The sequence below is a fragment of the Pinus tabuliformis genome, chromosome 3_2, assembly GCF_031772625.1.
Source record: "Pinus tabuliformis cultivar Carrire ecotype Pingquan chromosome 3_2, CPIR1, whole genome shotgun sequence".
Lineage (NCBI taxonomy): Eukaryota > Viridiplantae > Streptophyta > Pinopsida > Pinales > Pinaceae > Pinus > Pinus tabuliformis.
Genome location: NC_142302.1, coordinates 694189354 through 694204432, shown reverse-complemented (window position 1 = coordinate 694204432; position 15079 = coordinate 694189354). Strand labels below are relative to the sequence as shown.

Sequence of the window (15079 nt, the reverse complement as noted above, 5' to 3'; positions counted from 1 at the left end):
AGCTGGAAAATGAGTGAAGGTTGTAGCCTTCTGTAGGGTTGGCACCTACGTACTAGTAAATGGATCGGCTAGTACAAGAGCTATGAGGGTTGTAGCCCTCTGCAGGTTGTAGCCTGCGTGCTGGTAAATGACTGCACTAGTACATTGTAAAAGAAGTTTCTTATTAAAGAAGAAAGAGACGAATTGCAGCAGGTGGTTTTCACCCACATTGGGTTTCCACCTTATATCATGGTGTTCATGTGTGTGGCTTTTGTGTGATGATTTGTTCTGTTATACTGCACCTGTTTACTGTTAATATGGTTAATAATGTTCTGATGCATTTACTGAAGATAAGCTAACTAAATCATAAAATCTCTGGATATACGCTAGTTGCTTTAGACACAGTAGCGTATACACGCGGGTTCACTTAACCGAAGTAGCGTATATGTTTTTGAGTATGAAATTGAAAGGTTTTACTGATCTGATAATACTGATTCATCCCCCCCCCCGCCCCCCTCAGTATTATTTCCAACACTTTGTACTTTTAAGAAATTGATGTAGTGTTGGGATCAAGTCATGCCTTCTATATAATCCCATTATTTTGGCAAATTGATGTAATATGGGTCAAATATGTAACCCCACTATATTGGGTGATTAATGTAATCATGAGTCATTAGTGATAGGAAAGGTCACGTTTGGTCAAATCATAAAGTCTCGTTCTTTATTGAATATCCTCAAAAGGTTCCACATATTCTCCGTGGGAGCATGGTCAGAAGGTTCAGCAGATAAGATCTACAATGATCCTCTCTTTACAAGGGGAGAGAAGTATTCATTCAATATTGGTAATCCCTTTTCCATTGATGTCAAAGGGGTAGAGAACATTGGTGTTTGGATTAGAATGCTTGGTGTTTTTATAGATGTATTTGCACGTGTTTACATGTGATCACCAAACACCAATGTGGTTTCCATCAAGTCCAAAGGGGGGCATTGTTGGCATTATGGCTAATGTGTTTTCCTTGATGGCAGCCTACTTGATAGAGAAGTCAACATTGTGCTAACATGATGTTTATACAATGTGATATAGATGCTAGAGTTGGTATTAATAGAGAAAGAAAAATTCAGTGACAGATGGATGGTAAAGACAATGTTTGAGAAAGTATATGTGGGTCCTGTGAAGCAAGGTTCTATACATACGCATGTATTGACCAGAAAATTTGTGTACATAATCTACACCATGATAATTTGAATACCAACAGTTTTTGCCATGGTATTGGCCCATAGTAATGTGTGTGTCAACGATTATTTGGTCCCATGAAAGAATACTTATGAGATTACCAAGGTATCTACCTAAGGTATTGGCTAAGGAAAATACTATATAAAGATATAGAGATCAAGATGTTGTGTGTGTAATTATTGGGTTATCGATGAATGATTTGATCTAAAACAAGTGTGCACCAACGAGTAAGGAGAAGACACATATCTGAAAGATATGAAACATGTTTACATATATATTTGATCGATTTACTTGTTGCAAATCTGTAAGTAGCTAATATTGATGAAAATGTGATACTATGATCTAAATGATTTACTCAGTATGGACTATATTGTTTTAGAAATTTTTGGAACCTAAATCATAACTCCCAAACATTCAAGGCCACATTAATTTTTTCAACTTCGATTAGTAGTAAATACTACAGAAAATTTCTTTAAAAATGATCATTTCTAATTTAATAATTGTTTATCCATTTGAATCTATGAATAGGGGTTTATTTTGTTTTTTATTGAATTAAGTAAATCACGTTGAGATATTGTTGATGGAAGTGATCTCTTCAAGTGGATTTCCTTAGTACAAATATTATATGGACATAGTAGTCATCAATCTCTAGGTATGTGACCTACATAGTTTGTGACTTACATAGAAAAAAGAAATGGGATAAGATGTAAAGTTCTTGAGTAAGAGAAAAAAAATTATATGGTTTTTGTAAATTCTGTAAAAGAGAGATTAAAATTTATTTTTCTTTATTAAAATTTTTAAGTTAATAAAATTAATAATTTGTTTTCATTTTTATTTGAAAGTTTTTTTTTAATTAAACTTTATAATTTTGACCGTAATTAATAATTGTAAGAACAATTTTAAAACTTGTCTATGAAGTTGCAACCCAATTGTTGTGAAAACCTCACACTGCAATTTTGAACTAATTTCGATATTATAACCCTTGGGTATAATGAGTGGACAAAAAATTATGCTTTGAAATCTTTTCCTTTATATCATTGTACTTCCATGCGATAATGTGTCCTCTATAATACTATAGAATACCATTTTTCATATCATTTACATTTGAAATCAGATAAAACAATGGAAATACCCATAATTACAAAATAAATGATTTCGTATAATTATTTCATTATAATCATTTAAATGTACTTAACATATATTTTATATTATTCTTTTATTTATTTATTTAATATGTATTTTCTTTTAATATTTCCATACTTATGTACATACTGTAATCAAATAAATTTAAATGATTAGCGTGATCAAATTATAACTCAACTTTTATTGGGTAGTTATATCTTTTTAATCTTTTAATTATTTTTAATTTATATATTTTAAATAACTTTTCCCTTGTACTCACGACCATAAAAATTCAGTGTGCTCAATTACAAGTCAAGATGGTGCAGGAGAAGATAGACCAATGGGAGAAAACGAAAAAGGTAAGAAGGAATAAGAGGTATTGTTTTTTATTATTTTGTAATTTTATTATTATGTTAAACTATATTAACTAATTTTTTTTTAATGAATTTTTATGATTAAGAATATGGTTGGTGAGAATTTGGAGTCACTAACGTTGAAAGAATTGCAACAACTGGGAAAGCAATTAGAGATGGCTATAAAAAAGATTTATAATAAAAAGGTAAATGAACATAAATATAATCTTCATATTTATTATTTTTTTAGATATAATTTTTATTAATAATCTTTATTTTTTTTCAGATGAAAATAATTTCACAATGTTGCAAATCATTATTGAAAAAGGTGCATTCGATCTGCCCCTTTTTATAAAATTTTGTAAATATTGTTTACTTATGTAGCATTGTCATTGGACAAATAATTATAAATGTAAATATGAACCATATTGGAGTTTTTTTAAATAATTATAAATGCAAATATGAATCAATTAGACTATGGAGTTTTCTGAAACATATATATTCTTTTGAATAAGTATGAAATCATGATTGAAAATGGTACATTCCATCTCCCCCTTTTTATACAATTTTGTAAATATTTTTTAGTTATGTAGCATTGTCATTGGACAAATAATTATAAATGTAAATATGAACCATATTGGAGTTTTTTAAAATAATTATAAATGCAAATATCAATCAATTAGACTATCGAGTTTTTTGAAACATATATATTCTTTTGAATAAGTATGAATTCACTAACTTACTCATGGCATATATATATATATATATATATATATATATATATATATATATATATAATTCTTCAAAGTAAATAAAGCCATTATTTTTCAATTTGTAATTTTATGTAAACATAAAAGAAAGGATTTATCAAAACTTCTTCAAACATATTAATAAACAAAATTATATTTTTTTTCCAAAATTGCTTAAATAAGCATAAATCCCTAATATTTATCCTTGTAAAGTAAGATAACATTAAAAAAAATGTTCAATTCTTGAGATAAACATTTATACTACATTATACCATGTATTCCTCATTGGAGGCTAATTGCTATGTGGCATATCCATAGTATTGTCTTAATATTTTTAGGGCATTTAAATAGAAAAATAAAAATATTGGACTAAGATATTTTCTAAGGTAATTACATGTCTTTAAATATTGAAAACTATTAGGTGGACCATATTGTCAGTTATGGCTCACAACTACATAAATGATTTAAAAGAAATTTTCATATGAATATGATATTTATTTTAACGATATTAACATCGTGGCGCCATTGTGTGCGTGTGTGTTTGTGTGTGTGCATATATATATATATATATATATATATATATATATATATATATATATATATATATAACACTCTTGGACGTATTGACTCTTTATTAGCTTGTCATTGACTTTTTATCCAACTTTACTTTACAATACCATTTGACACCCCCTCATTATGACTCTCCTAACTATTTATTTTCATGTTATTTCTCTTTTGACATGTTTTTCTATGGTTGATTATTCAATATCATTCTCCAAAATTCATTATTACCATTTGGCACCCCCTTTTTATGACTCTCCTAACTATTTATTTTTCATGTTATTTCTCTTTTGACATGCTTTTCTATGGTTGATTCTTCAATTTCATTCTCCTAAATTCATTATTACAAATGTTTAACTTTGTCTACACATTCTATGTATTTCACTATCTTATTTTTTCAAATATTGATGTTCAACCCGTGATATTTTTTCAATTATTTAGGCACATTTTCATGATTATATATATATATATATAGATATAGATATAGATATATATATTGTGTCCTTGTACTCGCACATTATGACTCATAGCCAAGATTTTATACCTTTCATTTCAAGTGCAATCTCCTTAACCTTTTCCATTATGTGCACTTCTGATGTACTATCTGTAAAACTATTCACAACATCAAACTAGTCTTATACTTTTATGTCATACACATTCCCCATATCCCCCTCATTTCTCTTTGTCTTGACTTTACTTCCTAAATTAGTGTATTTTTCCATACACCAAGCACATATACCTTAATTATTGATAAACCGTGTTTGATAAATATTCCCTTGCAATAAAAACTAAACACATAATTATCCTAACACTAATTCCTCTACATATTCTTTCCTTTATAAAATATTTAATATTCTACTTTACATGAAATCTATGTTATGTTGATATGAGCTATGTTTAGAGTGTACCAAGTAGGTCTAGTGCTCAACATTTCTTATCTTATATGTATTCTATTTAGAAATTATTATATTTATTCAACATCTTCCCTGTCATCCTCTTCCTCCAATTCATCTTAGTGGTATCCCTCTTCTTCTCATCTATGATGATATCTCTTTGTACCTATTCAATTTTTCATAGAAAATAGGTAAAATGTTTAAATTTCGTAGCAACCCAATCTTGTATTTGTATTTTATGAAAAAATACTTAATTCTAAACATGGGAATATATTTGGAAGTATACCTTAATGTCTGTGGCTGCATGATGGTTCTCCTTAACCAAATTCTCCATCTCCTAGTCACCAACATTGAATAACTTATTCACCTATAGATAGATTATGTTATCCTTATTGTTAGAAATTAAATCACAGAGCAATGGAACACAAAACATTGCGAAATCACAAACACATAAAAGCATACAACAAGAGAGACACAAATATACGGGGTTCACCCAATTTGGGCTATGTCCATAGAGAAACAACTAGACCCTCCTTTTATATTATCCAACAAAATAAAGAGATGCAATCTACAACAAATCTGCTATAATGTCCTCTTCTCTCTTAGAGTCTCCCCTCTCTTTCTCACACACAATAAATCATACAAAACTACAATACAATTTCTATCATATAAAATGAGGGTTGCCTTCTAGGGAAAGAAATCCTAAATTTACGTAACTTCTACCACCAGGTCATTCACCTAATGAATGACCTAGATTGACTATGAAATTAAAATATTTTACAAGAAAAATTTTCATCTCTTTTTAGCTTCATGGGTGCTTCTACCAAGGGGGGTTATCATGATGATACTATGGGCGATGTTGTTGCCCTGTTAGAAACTAGGATCTAATGTGACTAAAACAAGGTCTCTAAATCCATAAGATGATCATGATCCATATCCGATGCTTATACACCATAATTTCATCCAAAACTATTTATTAGATATGTGTGCACATGCCTGTGGGTGAATTATATATACTTTAAAAAATAATTTCCATTCCTGCTTGACTTCATGTAAATATAAAAATAAGTAAGGTTTGTCACACCATTTTGAAATCTTTTGTAAATTGTATTTAATGCAAAAAAATTATCAACCTATTCAAAAATATATTATATGTGAACTCATCCTACATAAACACCTAATTCCTCTAATTCATCTCATCTTTTAATTTTTCATCTCAATAAATTTCCCAAGCTTTTTAAACCACTTATTGTATAGATATATATAATTAAATAAGAAACATTATGAATCAAATTATTGCATGCTTTTACGTCTATAGGTTTTCACTTACTTGATATATTTTAGGCTTTCCCCTGTGTGTACTAATGATGAATGATTTTCCATCCTTGATGAGGTGGTGTTTTCTTGGTTGTAGACATGAAGATCACATCCCATGTGTGCATTTAGGGGCTCCCAAACAGAACTCCACATACATCAATATGAGCTATATTTAATTATACCTCATTAATAAAATCATCGTTTACGGAAAATCTTATTTTACATTATTTTGTTCCCTTGATTTCTGCATCCTTATTTACCCACCCCAATTGATATGGGTTATGATTATCTCAAACCTTTAGTCCAATTCATTGACTAGATCTATTGCAGTGAGATTCATCTTTGATATTGAGTTGAAAAAAAACATCAATATTTTCCTTTTAAGGTTATATATTTATATGGAAGATTTTGGAAATCTCCCCCTCTTTCTATTGTTGAAGGTTATTGAGATTCACTCCTTTATGCATTGATGTGAAAATAATATTCTCATGTATTTCTAAGTTTCTTTCCACCTGATTTCTCAAATTTGTGGGTATGAGGTTTTTTTTTATCTATTACTTTGGCTTGAGTTTTGGATGTAATTTATAACACTAATCCTTCCCCCATTTCCACTTCTTATCCCCTTATTTGGAATTTTCCTAGTATTCCTTCCACTTTCAACCATTTGATTTTCTATTATTTTGGCCTATTTTTTCCAAGTGTTTCACATACACACCAGGCTTATTCATCTTTATTGGTTTTAACAACATCATCTATTTATGTAGATGGTTTTGTATATCCCTAGGTAATTAAGGAATATATCTAGGATCTTGGGATGGATATGTTGGAATATTTAGCAATAATAGAGGGTGGGATGAACTAGTATTAACAAATTTTAACTTCAAAAATTTTAGTTGCATCCACAGGTATAAAGCAAAGCACATAAATATATAGAGCACATATATTTTTACATGAAAATAACAAAATGTTTTTCTTAATATATATAAAGAGTATGTTTAAATTTATAAGCACCAACGGAAAGGAAGCACCATCTCCCTAGTTTATCATAACCAATAGATAAGAAGCACCAACTCCCGATTTTATCAACACTAATTGAAAGGAAGTTTCAACTACGAAATTTATCAACACCAAATAAAGGGAAGCACTAACTACATGATTTATCAACACCAAAGTACTTATAAGAGTCAATATTAGTCAAAGAATTTTTCAATTTTGGCAGCCTCTCCTCTGTTGTGCACACGATAACTTGGCTCCCTAAACATCGATTTCTTAGCAATAAAAATTCCCTCAACAAATGATCTTTGAACCAAGTGTATGTTGAATGGCTTGAGTAGCCCTAGTTTTGGTCTAGCTCTGTGTTTTTTGGGGGGTTGGGGTGGACGAAAGGCTTATTAGGCACTTTCACTCCATAGATCTGAGTAACTAACATTTGTTTTTAATGGGAAAAAGTGTATTTCTTAAGGGGAAAGGTATTGTGGGACCGAAGTCCCTATGTCTAGATGACACGATAGTGAGATAGATGCCACGAGGGTGCAATGTGGGTGCTACCTGTAGATCTTAGTGACAGGGAAAGAGGCTAATGGAAAACCTTTAAATCGACATATTTATTGATATAGAAATAAAATTTAGGAAAATTTATATCACCAGAAAGCTCTACATGAGTTGAACATAATGACAACATTTATTTTAGGTCTTGAGGAGTTTGGAAAAGACAAGATTTTAAGACCCCATTTCCATGACATGACTATGGGGGTTAGGTCAATGATATAACACCTCCTTCCACCATAGTAAGGACTATGTGGTGGATGTGGGCATGTTACAGAGTGGGATTAGAGAAAAGGTTCAACACTAGACATTTGGGAATAAAATTGGAACTATATTAAAGAATGTCATAGCTAAAGGTTCAACACTAGATCCTTGGAAATAATATGGGTCTCTAGAACAATGTGATAGGTGCTAGAAGTTTTTAAGAAGGATGATTTTCACGAGGATTGATGATATGAGTTGTTTGATGTATTTTCTTGTGAAATATGCATATAGTGTATTAGTAATAATTTTGAAAATACTTATATTTTTACAACTGTGCTAACTTGAGGTGTAATGTTTCAACTAGCCTTGCATAGACAAACTCAAAATAACAAGCCAAGGTGATGATCAATATTATGTATTTATGTTTGATTTGCTAAGAGTTAAGAAAGTGTGAAAACTTATAAGAAGGCACAAATGAATAAAAGGAATCAACAACAGAATGGTGCATTATAGCACTGATATACCACTTCATGCACATCAGGAGGAAGAATCAGTTGCGAAAAGAGGAGAGGCAGTGTCACCTGATTGGATAGATACACTATGAAGTTAAGGGCTAAAATATAGAGTTTCAAATCTGACAATGAGAAGCTTGTTAGGGTATAATGGGAGAAAGCTAAACTGAATGCGGTTATACTACAAAGTCTCTTAGACCTACAAATTCAAAAGAAACATCATTTGGTAGCTAGCCACAAGATCCAGAAAGTCTCATCAAAACAATGAAAATAAGGAGAAAGTCTTGATGGAGCAAATGGATGCAGATCCAGGATGATGCACTGACTCTAAAAGTGAAGAAATATTGGCGGGGGGGAGGGGGACTCTATTAAATAATATAGAGATAAGGAAAACCACCGATGGGAAGCAATCCAGTGATATTCATATACATCATCATCATTATAGGAGAAGGAGGGAAGATGAGCATCTTCCAGAGCAATTCAAGAAATCCAAGCCTCCTATGTTTGATGGAGAGGTAAAGAAGGTAGATGATCATTGAATTAAGGCTTCTATGATGCATATCAAGTTTTTGAGACAAGTTTTCACTTATAATTTGACACATGAAAATTCATTTGTCGACATGTTTCAAACCATCAAATGTGGTTCTTCGTCATGACAAGATGAAAAATTATATCCAGGAAGTAAGTTAAATAGAAAGACCAATCCATTATAACGGTTAGAAAATTAGCTACATTGACCAAGAGAAATGACTACCTTTAATTGGGATTTGACTACAATTTACAGGACAAAGAGTTTGGGACAAATAATTATTAATTAAATAATTCAGTTGTTTACTGGATTTATTTAAATATATATGTTCATAAATTCTTTTAAATATAGTTATAGTAAAACTAATCAAAAACATAAAAATATATCTTCTAGTCAAATCTCCTATATGTTAATAACTCGATTAGATAACTTTTATTTATAATATGGACATGCGAATAACTTAAATATACCATATAATATACCTTATAATAATGTATATTTAAGTTATTCACATGTCCATATTATAAATAAAAGTTATCTAATATAGTTATTAACATATAAGGGATTTAACTAGAAGATATATTTTTGTGTTTTCAATTTTCTAATTAGTTCTTATTTAATTTAACATGGTACTTATAATAATTTAGTTTTTAGATATATTGAGATAGTTACATATTTTTCATATTTTTAATAAAAAATATATATATATTTTTAATTTTTTTTATTAGTTTTACCATAAACATATTTAAAAGAATTTATAAACATATATATTTAAATAGATCCAATAAACAACTGAATTAGTTAATTAATAATTATTTGTCCTAAACTCTTGGTCCTATCAATTGTAGTTGAAACCCAGTCAAAGGTAGTCATTTCTCTTGGTCAAAGTAGCCATTTTTCTAACCACTAGAATGGATTGGTCTCTCTATTTAAGTTTCTTCCTAGATCTAATTCTTCATCTTGTCCTGGCGATGAACCACACTTGATGGTTCGAAGCGCGTTGACAAATGAACCTTGATGTGATTTTGACAGAAAACTTGTCTCAGAGAGGTAGATGATGTTGAGGCATGGCCTCTTAAGATTAAGAAGCTTTTCAGAGTCCACAATTATTCTAAGAACATTAAATCAATGGTGGCTACCTTCAATTTGAAAGGCAAGGCCGATATCTAGTGGGAGGATTTGAAGAATATAATAGAGGAAGAGTTGTCTTGGTAGTAGTTTGAGAGATATTTCAGGGACAATAACCTGTGAGAGTTACTTTGATATCAAAGGTAAAGAGTTATATGACCTTAAAATGGGGTAAATTTTGGACGAAGAATTCACCACCAAATTCTTAGATCTATTGACGTACGTCCCCTACCTTTAAGATTGAAAAAAAATAATTCAAAGGTATATTAGTGGACTATCACAATCATTTAAAGAATGAATGAAAAATAGACTCTTGAGGGTGCAATCAAGAAACTAAAATAATATTATTACAATCAGTGTATACACAGATGGATTTTGAGGTTGATTGTAAAGAAAAAGGTAGTCTCAAATTGAAAGGAAAGAGATAGGGAATTATGAGGCAGTGAGCTAGAGAAAAGAAAGAAGTTTCACTACCACTAATATAGGTGAGACTCAACAGAAGTCACCTAAAGAGGGATTTCCCATAGCAAAATAATGCTAGTTTGAGGTTATACAACGTTCAAGAAGCTGAGATAGTTTGGGACATGGCTTATAATGTGCCTGGGATTTATGTTGCTATGGAAAATAGGAAATTTGATCATGATACATCCGTTATTGAGATGGAAGGTACAATCTATGATCAAAACATTTTTATTTCTATTTATCTAGTTCAAACCTTACATATAACATTCCAATAGTCATTGATAAAGGCACTTTAGCCAAAGAAGTGCATAAGGAATCATGGTTGGTTTAGTTGGCCAAGGGGACTAAAGGGAGATTGGAGCACATAGTAAAATCATGAACATTTGTGCTAGGAAGTATGGCTCCACCAATAAATTTTAATTTTCTAACCTTTGGTGCATATGATGCATTACTAGGAATAGATTGGTTGCCCCTTCATTGAACCAAGGTCCATTATTATGAAAAAAGATAATGAATGCATTGATGATGACGAATAAATAAGAGTACCACAAGGGAAAATAAACCCATATCAGTGAGGTTGATTATAGCTATGGAGGCCAAGAGAATTTATCGAAAGGAATGAAAAATTGTTTCTATTCAAATTAGAAATACTACTGAGAGTGATAGTAGTAGCATTTTGATACAACACCCAATCCTGAAACAATTTCGAGATGTGTTCCTAGAGGAGATTATTGGCTTACCTCCTCATAGAGAATTATATTTTTCCATTGAGATTTTTCCAGGAATAACAATGGAATCTGAGGCTCCTTATCAAATGAGCACTGCAGAATTGGTAGAGTTGAAACTACATCTCAAGGAAATGCTAGGAAAAGGGTATATAACGTTAGTTGTATCACCATGGGGAGCACCGCTCTTGTTTGTTAAAAATAAGGATGGCACACTTAGGTTTTTCATAGATTATAGGTAGCTTGAAAAATTCACAATAAATAATAGATATCCATTCCCACGAATTAATGATTTTTTTGATCAATTTCAGGGAGTGAAAATATTTTCGAAGAATGATTTAAAATCTAGATATCACCAAGTGCACATTTTAAAAGAAGAATAAATAAATAAAACAACATTGAAGGCAAGGTATGGACGTTATGAATTTTTGGTTTTACCATTTGGGCTTACTAATTCACCTACTACTTTCATGTGCCTAATGAAAAATGTATTATGCCCTTACTTGGACAAGCTTGTGGTAGTATTTGTTTATGATATATTAGTTTACTCAAAAACCAAGGAGGAACATGAAGAGCACCTAGCTAAAGTGTTAGATTTGTTAACAAAACACAAGTTATATGAAAAAGGAAGTAAGTGTGATTTCCTCCTCTCTATAATTTAGTATTTGGTACAAATTGTCTCAAAAGGAGTGGTTTTTGACCTACATAATACTAAAGCCATTGTGGAATGGCCAACACCAAGAATGTGGCTAAGAATAGATCATTTATGGGGTTGGAAGATTATTACAAAAGATTCACCAAAGACTTCTCGAAGATTGGTTATCCAATCACAATATTGCAGAAGAATTGGAAATTTTTTGAATGGAAAGATGAATGTACTGCAAGCATTGAATAATTGAAGAATTTTCTTACTCATGCATTAGTATTGATAATAATGGACCTAGACAAGAACTTTTTGTTTTGGATAGATTCTTACAAGGAATGACATGGTGGATTTTTAATGCAGGAAGGTCTAGTGGTGTGTTATGAATCAAGAAATTTAAATGAGCATGAACAAAATTATGTCACTTCTAATTTATAGTTGGATTTCCTCATTCACGCACTAAAGATCCTTCGAAGGAAATTAACATTGATGGCAGACCATGGGGGTATGAAATATTTATTTGACCAACCAAAGCTAAATGCCAAGAAGGTTAGGTGGCTAGCCACAATTAGTAAATTTGACTTTGAAATAAGGTATATCAAAGGAAAGGAAAATAAAGTGGTCGATGTAGTCAGCAAGAGGTTGGAGCGTTGCCATACATCAACCATAAGTTCATATGGGTTTGGTATCAAGGGAAGAATTAAAATGGTAAGGACTAAGATATTAAATATAAATAGTTGAAGAAGAAAATGTAGAAAGAGTTCACAGATGAGAAAGATAAGAAATTTTACCTAACATAGCATGGAATGATTAGATCCAAAAATAGAGTCTATGTACAAATGACAGTGACTTGAAGAATCTCATACTAAATGATTTTCATCAGAAATCATATTCTCACCACCTAGGCTATAAAAATACACTAAAATCCATTAGATATTTCTATTATTAACCCTAAATGAAGAAGTCTGTGGTTGATTTTACCTCAAAATGCATTGAATGTTAGAAAGAAAATGTTAAATGCAGACACCTAGCTAGCTTACTATATTCAATTCCCATTCTGTAATGAAAATGGTAGGTGATATCAATGGAGTTGATTACATGTTTACCAAAGATAACCAAACAAAATAAAGAAATCATGGTTGTGGTTGAAAAGTTAGGCAAGGTATCTCACTTTGTGGCTGTAAAAACCACTTATATAGCGAGCGATGTAGCCCAATTATTCATAAATGTGGTCCTACGTTTACATGGACTACCCAAAAAAATCATCTTAGATCAAGATGCAAAGTTTACTTCTAGGTTTTGGAAGGAATTATTTGCTAGCCTATAGACATAGTTGGCATTCAATATAGAATACCATCCACAAATAGTTGGGTATATAGAGAGAATATATAGGATACTTGAAGAAATTCTCTTAATGTATGTGATGCACCAACCAAGAAAGTGGGAAGAGTATCCTCCACTTGTAGAATTTTCTTATAATAATGGTTACCAAGAATCCTTGAAAATGAGTGCATTCAAGGCTCTCTGTGGGAGGAGGTGCAATACTCCTCTAAGCTTGAGTGATCTAGTGAATAAGATCCTCATTTGGATTGATATGCTCACGAAAATGGGATAAGAAATGGTGACCATGAAAAGAAATTAAAAGGTGGTTCTAGACAGAAAAAAGTGCCACAAAGACTAGCATAGGGTGCAGAAGGAATTTAAAGTGGGAGATCATGTCTACATATGAATTATACCCAAGAGAAGCTCTCTAAAATTTGGCTCATGTGCCAAGTTTCAACCACGTGTTTTTTGGTAATTTTAAGTGCTTGAAAGCATAGGGCCAATGACCTATAGGCTAGCCTTTCCACCAACAATAAAAGTTCATAATGTTTTTCATGTTTATTTACCCAAAACGTATGTAAAATATCCTAATCATGTGATTGGTTGGTTGTTGTTATAGGAAGAACCAGATGGAGAATTCCATCTCAAACCTCTATGCATATTGGAAGAGGTCACTCATGCCCTAGAATCAATTAATTGACCATGTCAAAGTGCATTGTAGGAACTTTGGGCTCGATGAGGTAACATGGGAGATGGTTGATCATATGGAGAGAGCATATCCATTTTTTTTTGTTGGATATGAAATTGTAAATAATTTTATAAATGATTGTATAGATCTATGTATAAAACCCTCCTAATTGTTTTATGCTTGATTTAAAGAATGGTTGTAAATGTGTTCATGTATAGAACAGTGAGTATGGTGTTCCTTCAAGGGTGTAGGGTTTGTGACAACCCATGGAAAATTCCCCTACTGTAAATAATGTAACTGTTTTCGTTAGAATTAAACTAGCATAGATGTTTTGACAAAAATTTCAAAGCTTGGGGAGGGAGATTGCTTGGGAAGTTAGAAGAAGTTGGTTATTATTGCCTGTCATGGGAAGCTAACTATTGTGACTTAAATAAGTTAGTTGTACATTGACTTTAGCTAGATAAAGGAAGTATGAGAAACTTAGCTCTCTTAGAAAAATATGCAAGGGAAAGGGTACAAAAACTTAATTATGGTGGGTTGTGATGGAAAGTTGGTTACATTGGTTAGGCAAACAACCACACCACCAGTATACTATTCAAAAATGGTAGTGGAAGGTTTTGGAGAATAATTCTTAAGAAAAGGAGGAAAATGGATGTGGTTTTGAAGGCATCCCAGGGAAGGAATAACACACATAAGTAAATAGAGAAGGATTAATAGGGAGAGTTTTCCACCATTGTTGGAAAAACAAAAGAGAAGAGGAGGTTCTTCAGTTCAACACTAGAGGAGCTAGTTGGGTACCTCTTAGGTAAACGGTGGAATTTAGTTGATTCCTTATTTCAATTAGAGGGTTGAAATGGTTTATTCTCTAGATTCCCTTGATTAGTTGGTCAGTGGAGACCATCCTCTCTAGATTCTTGGCCAAGGAGTTCCATGGTGCCTTCCTTTGTTTATCTTTTGGTTTATTATTCATGAGTTCTGAACTCTTAGTTTTTGGTTGGAAGCATTGAGGAAAGTTTGCTAAGGATGGATGTGGTATAGCCCCTAGATACTCTTTCTTAAATAGTGGGTGGAGGTGGTCTAGCCTCTATATTCCTTGTTACAACTTGATATCC

General features: G+C 31.5%; 1 protein-coding gene across 4 annotated transcripts in view; it reads left to right on the top strand.

Moving 5' to 3' along the window:
* Nucleotides 1–15079, top strand: part of LOC149182525 (truncated transcription factor CAULIFLOWER D-like) — a 339394-nt gene that overhangs the window by 156076 nt on the left and 168239 nt on the right. For 2 of the 4 annotated variants that reach the window (XM_089418592.1, XM_089418593.1), the window contains exons 3-5: nucleotides 2632–2694; nucleotides 2796–2894; nucleotides 2975–3016. In XM_089418592.1, coding sequence (XP_089274718.1) covers nucleotides 2632–2694; nucleotides 2796–2894; nucleotides 2975–3016 — 204 coding nt within the window. The remainder of the gene's footprint in view (nucleotides 1–2631; nucleotides 2695–2795; nucleotides 2895–2974; nucleotides 3017–15079) is intronic. The other 2 variants (XM_089418595.1, XM_089418596.1) reach the window with 1 other exon arrangement.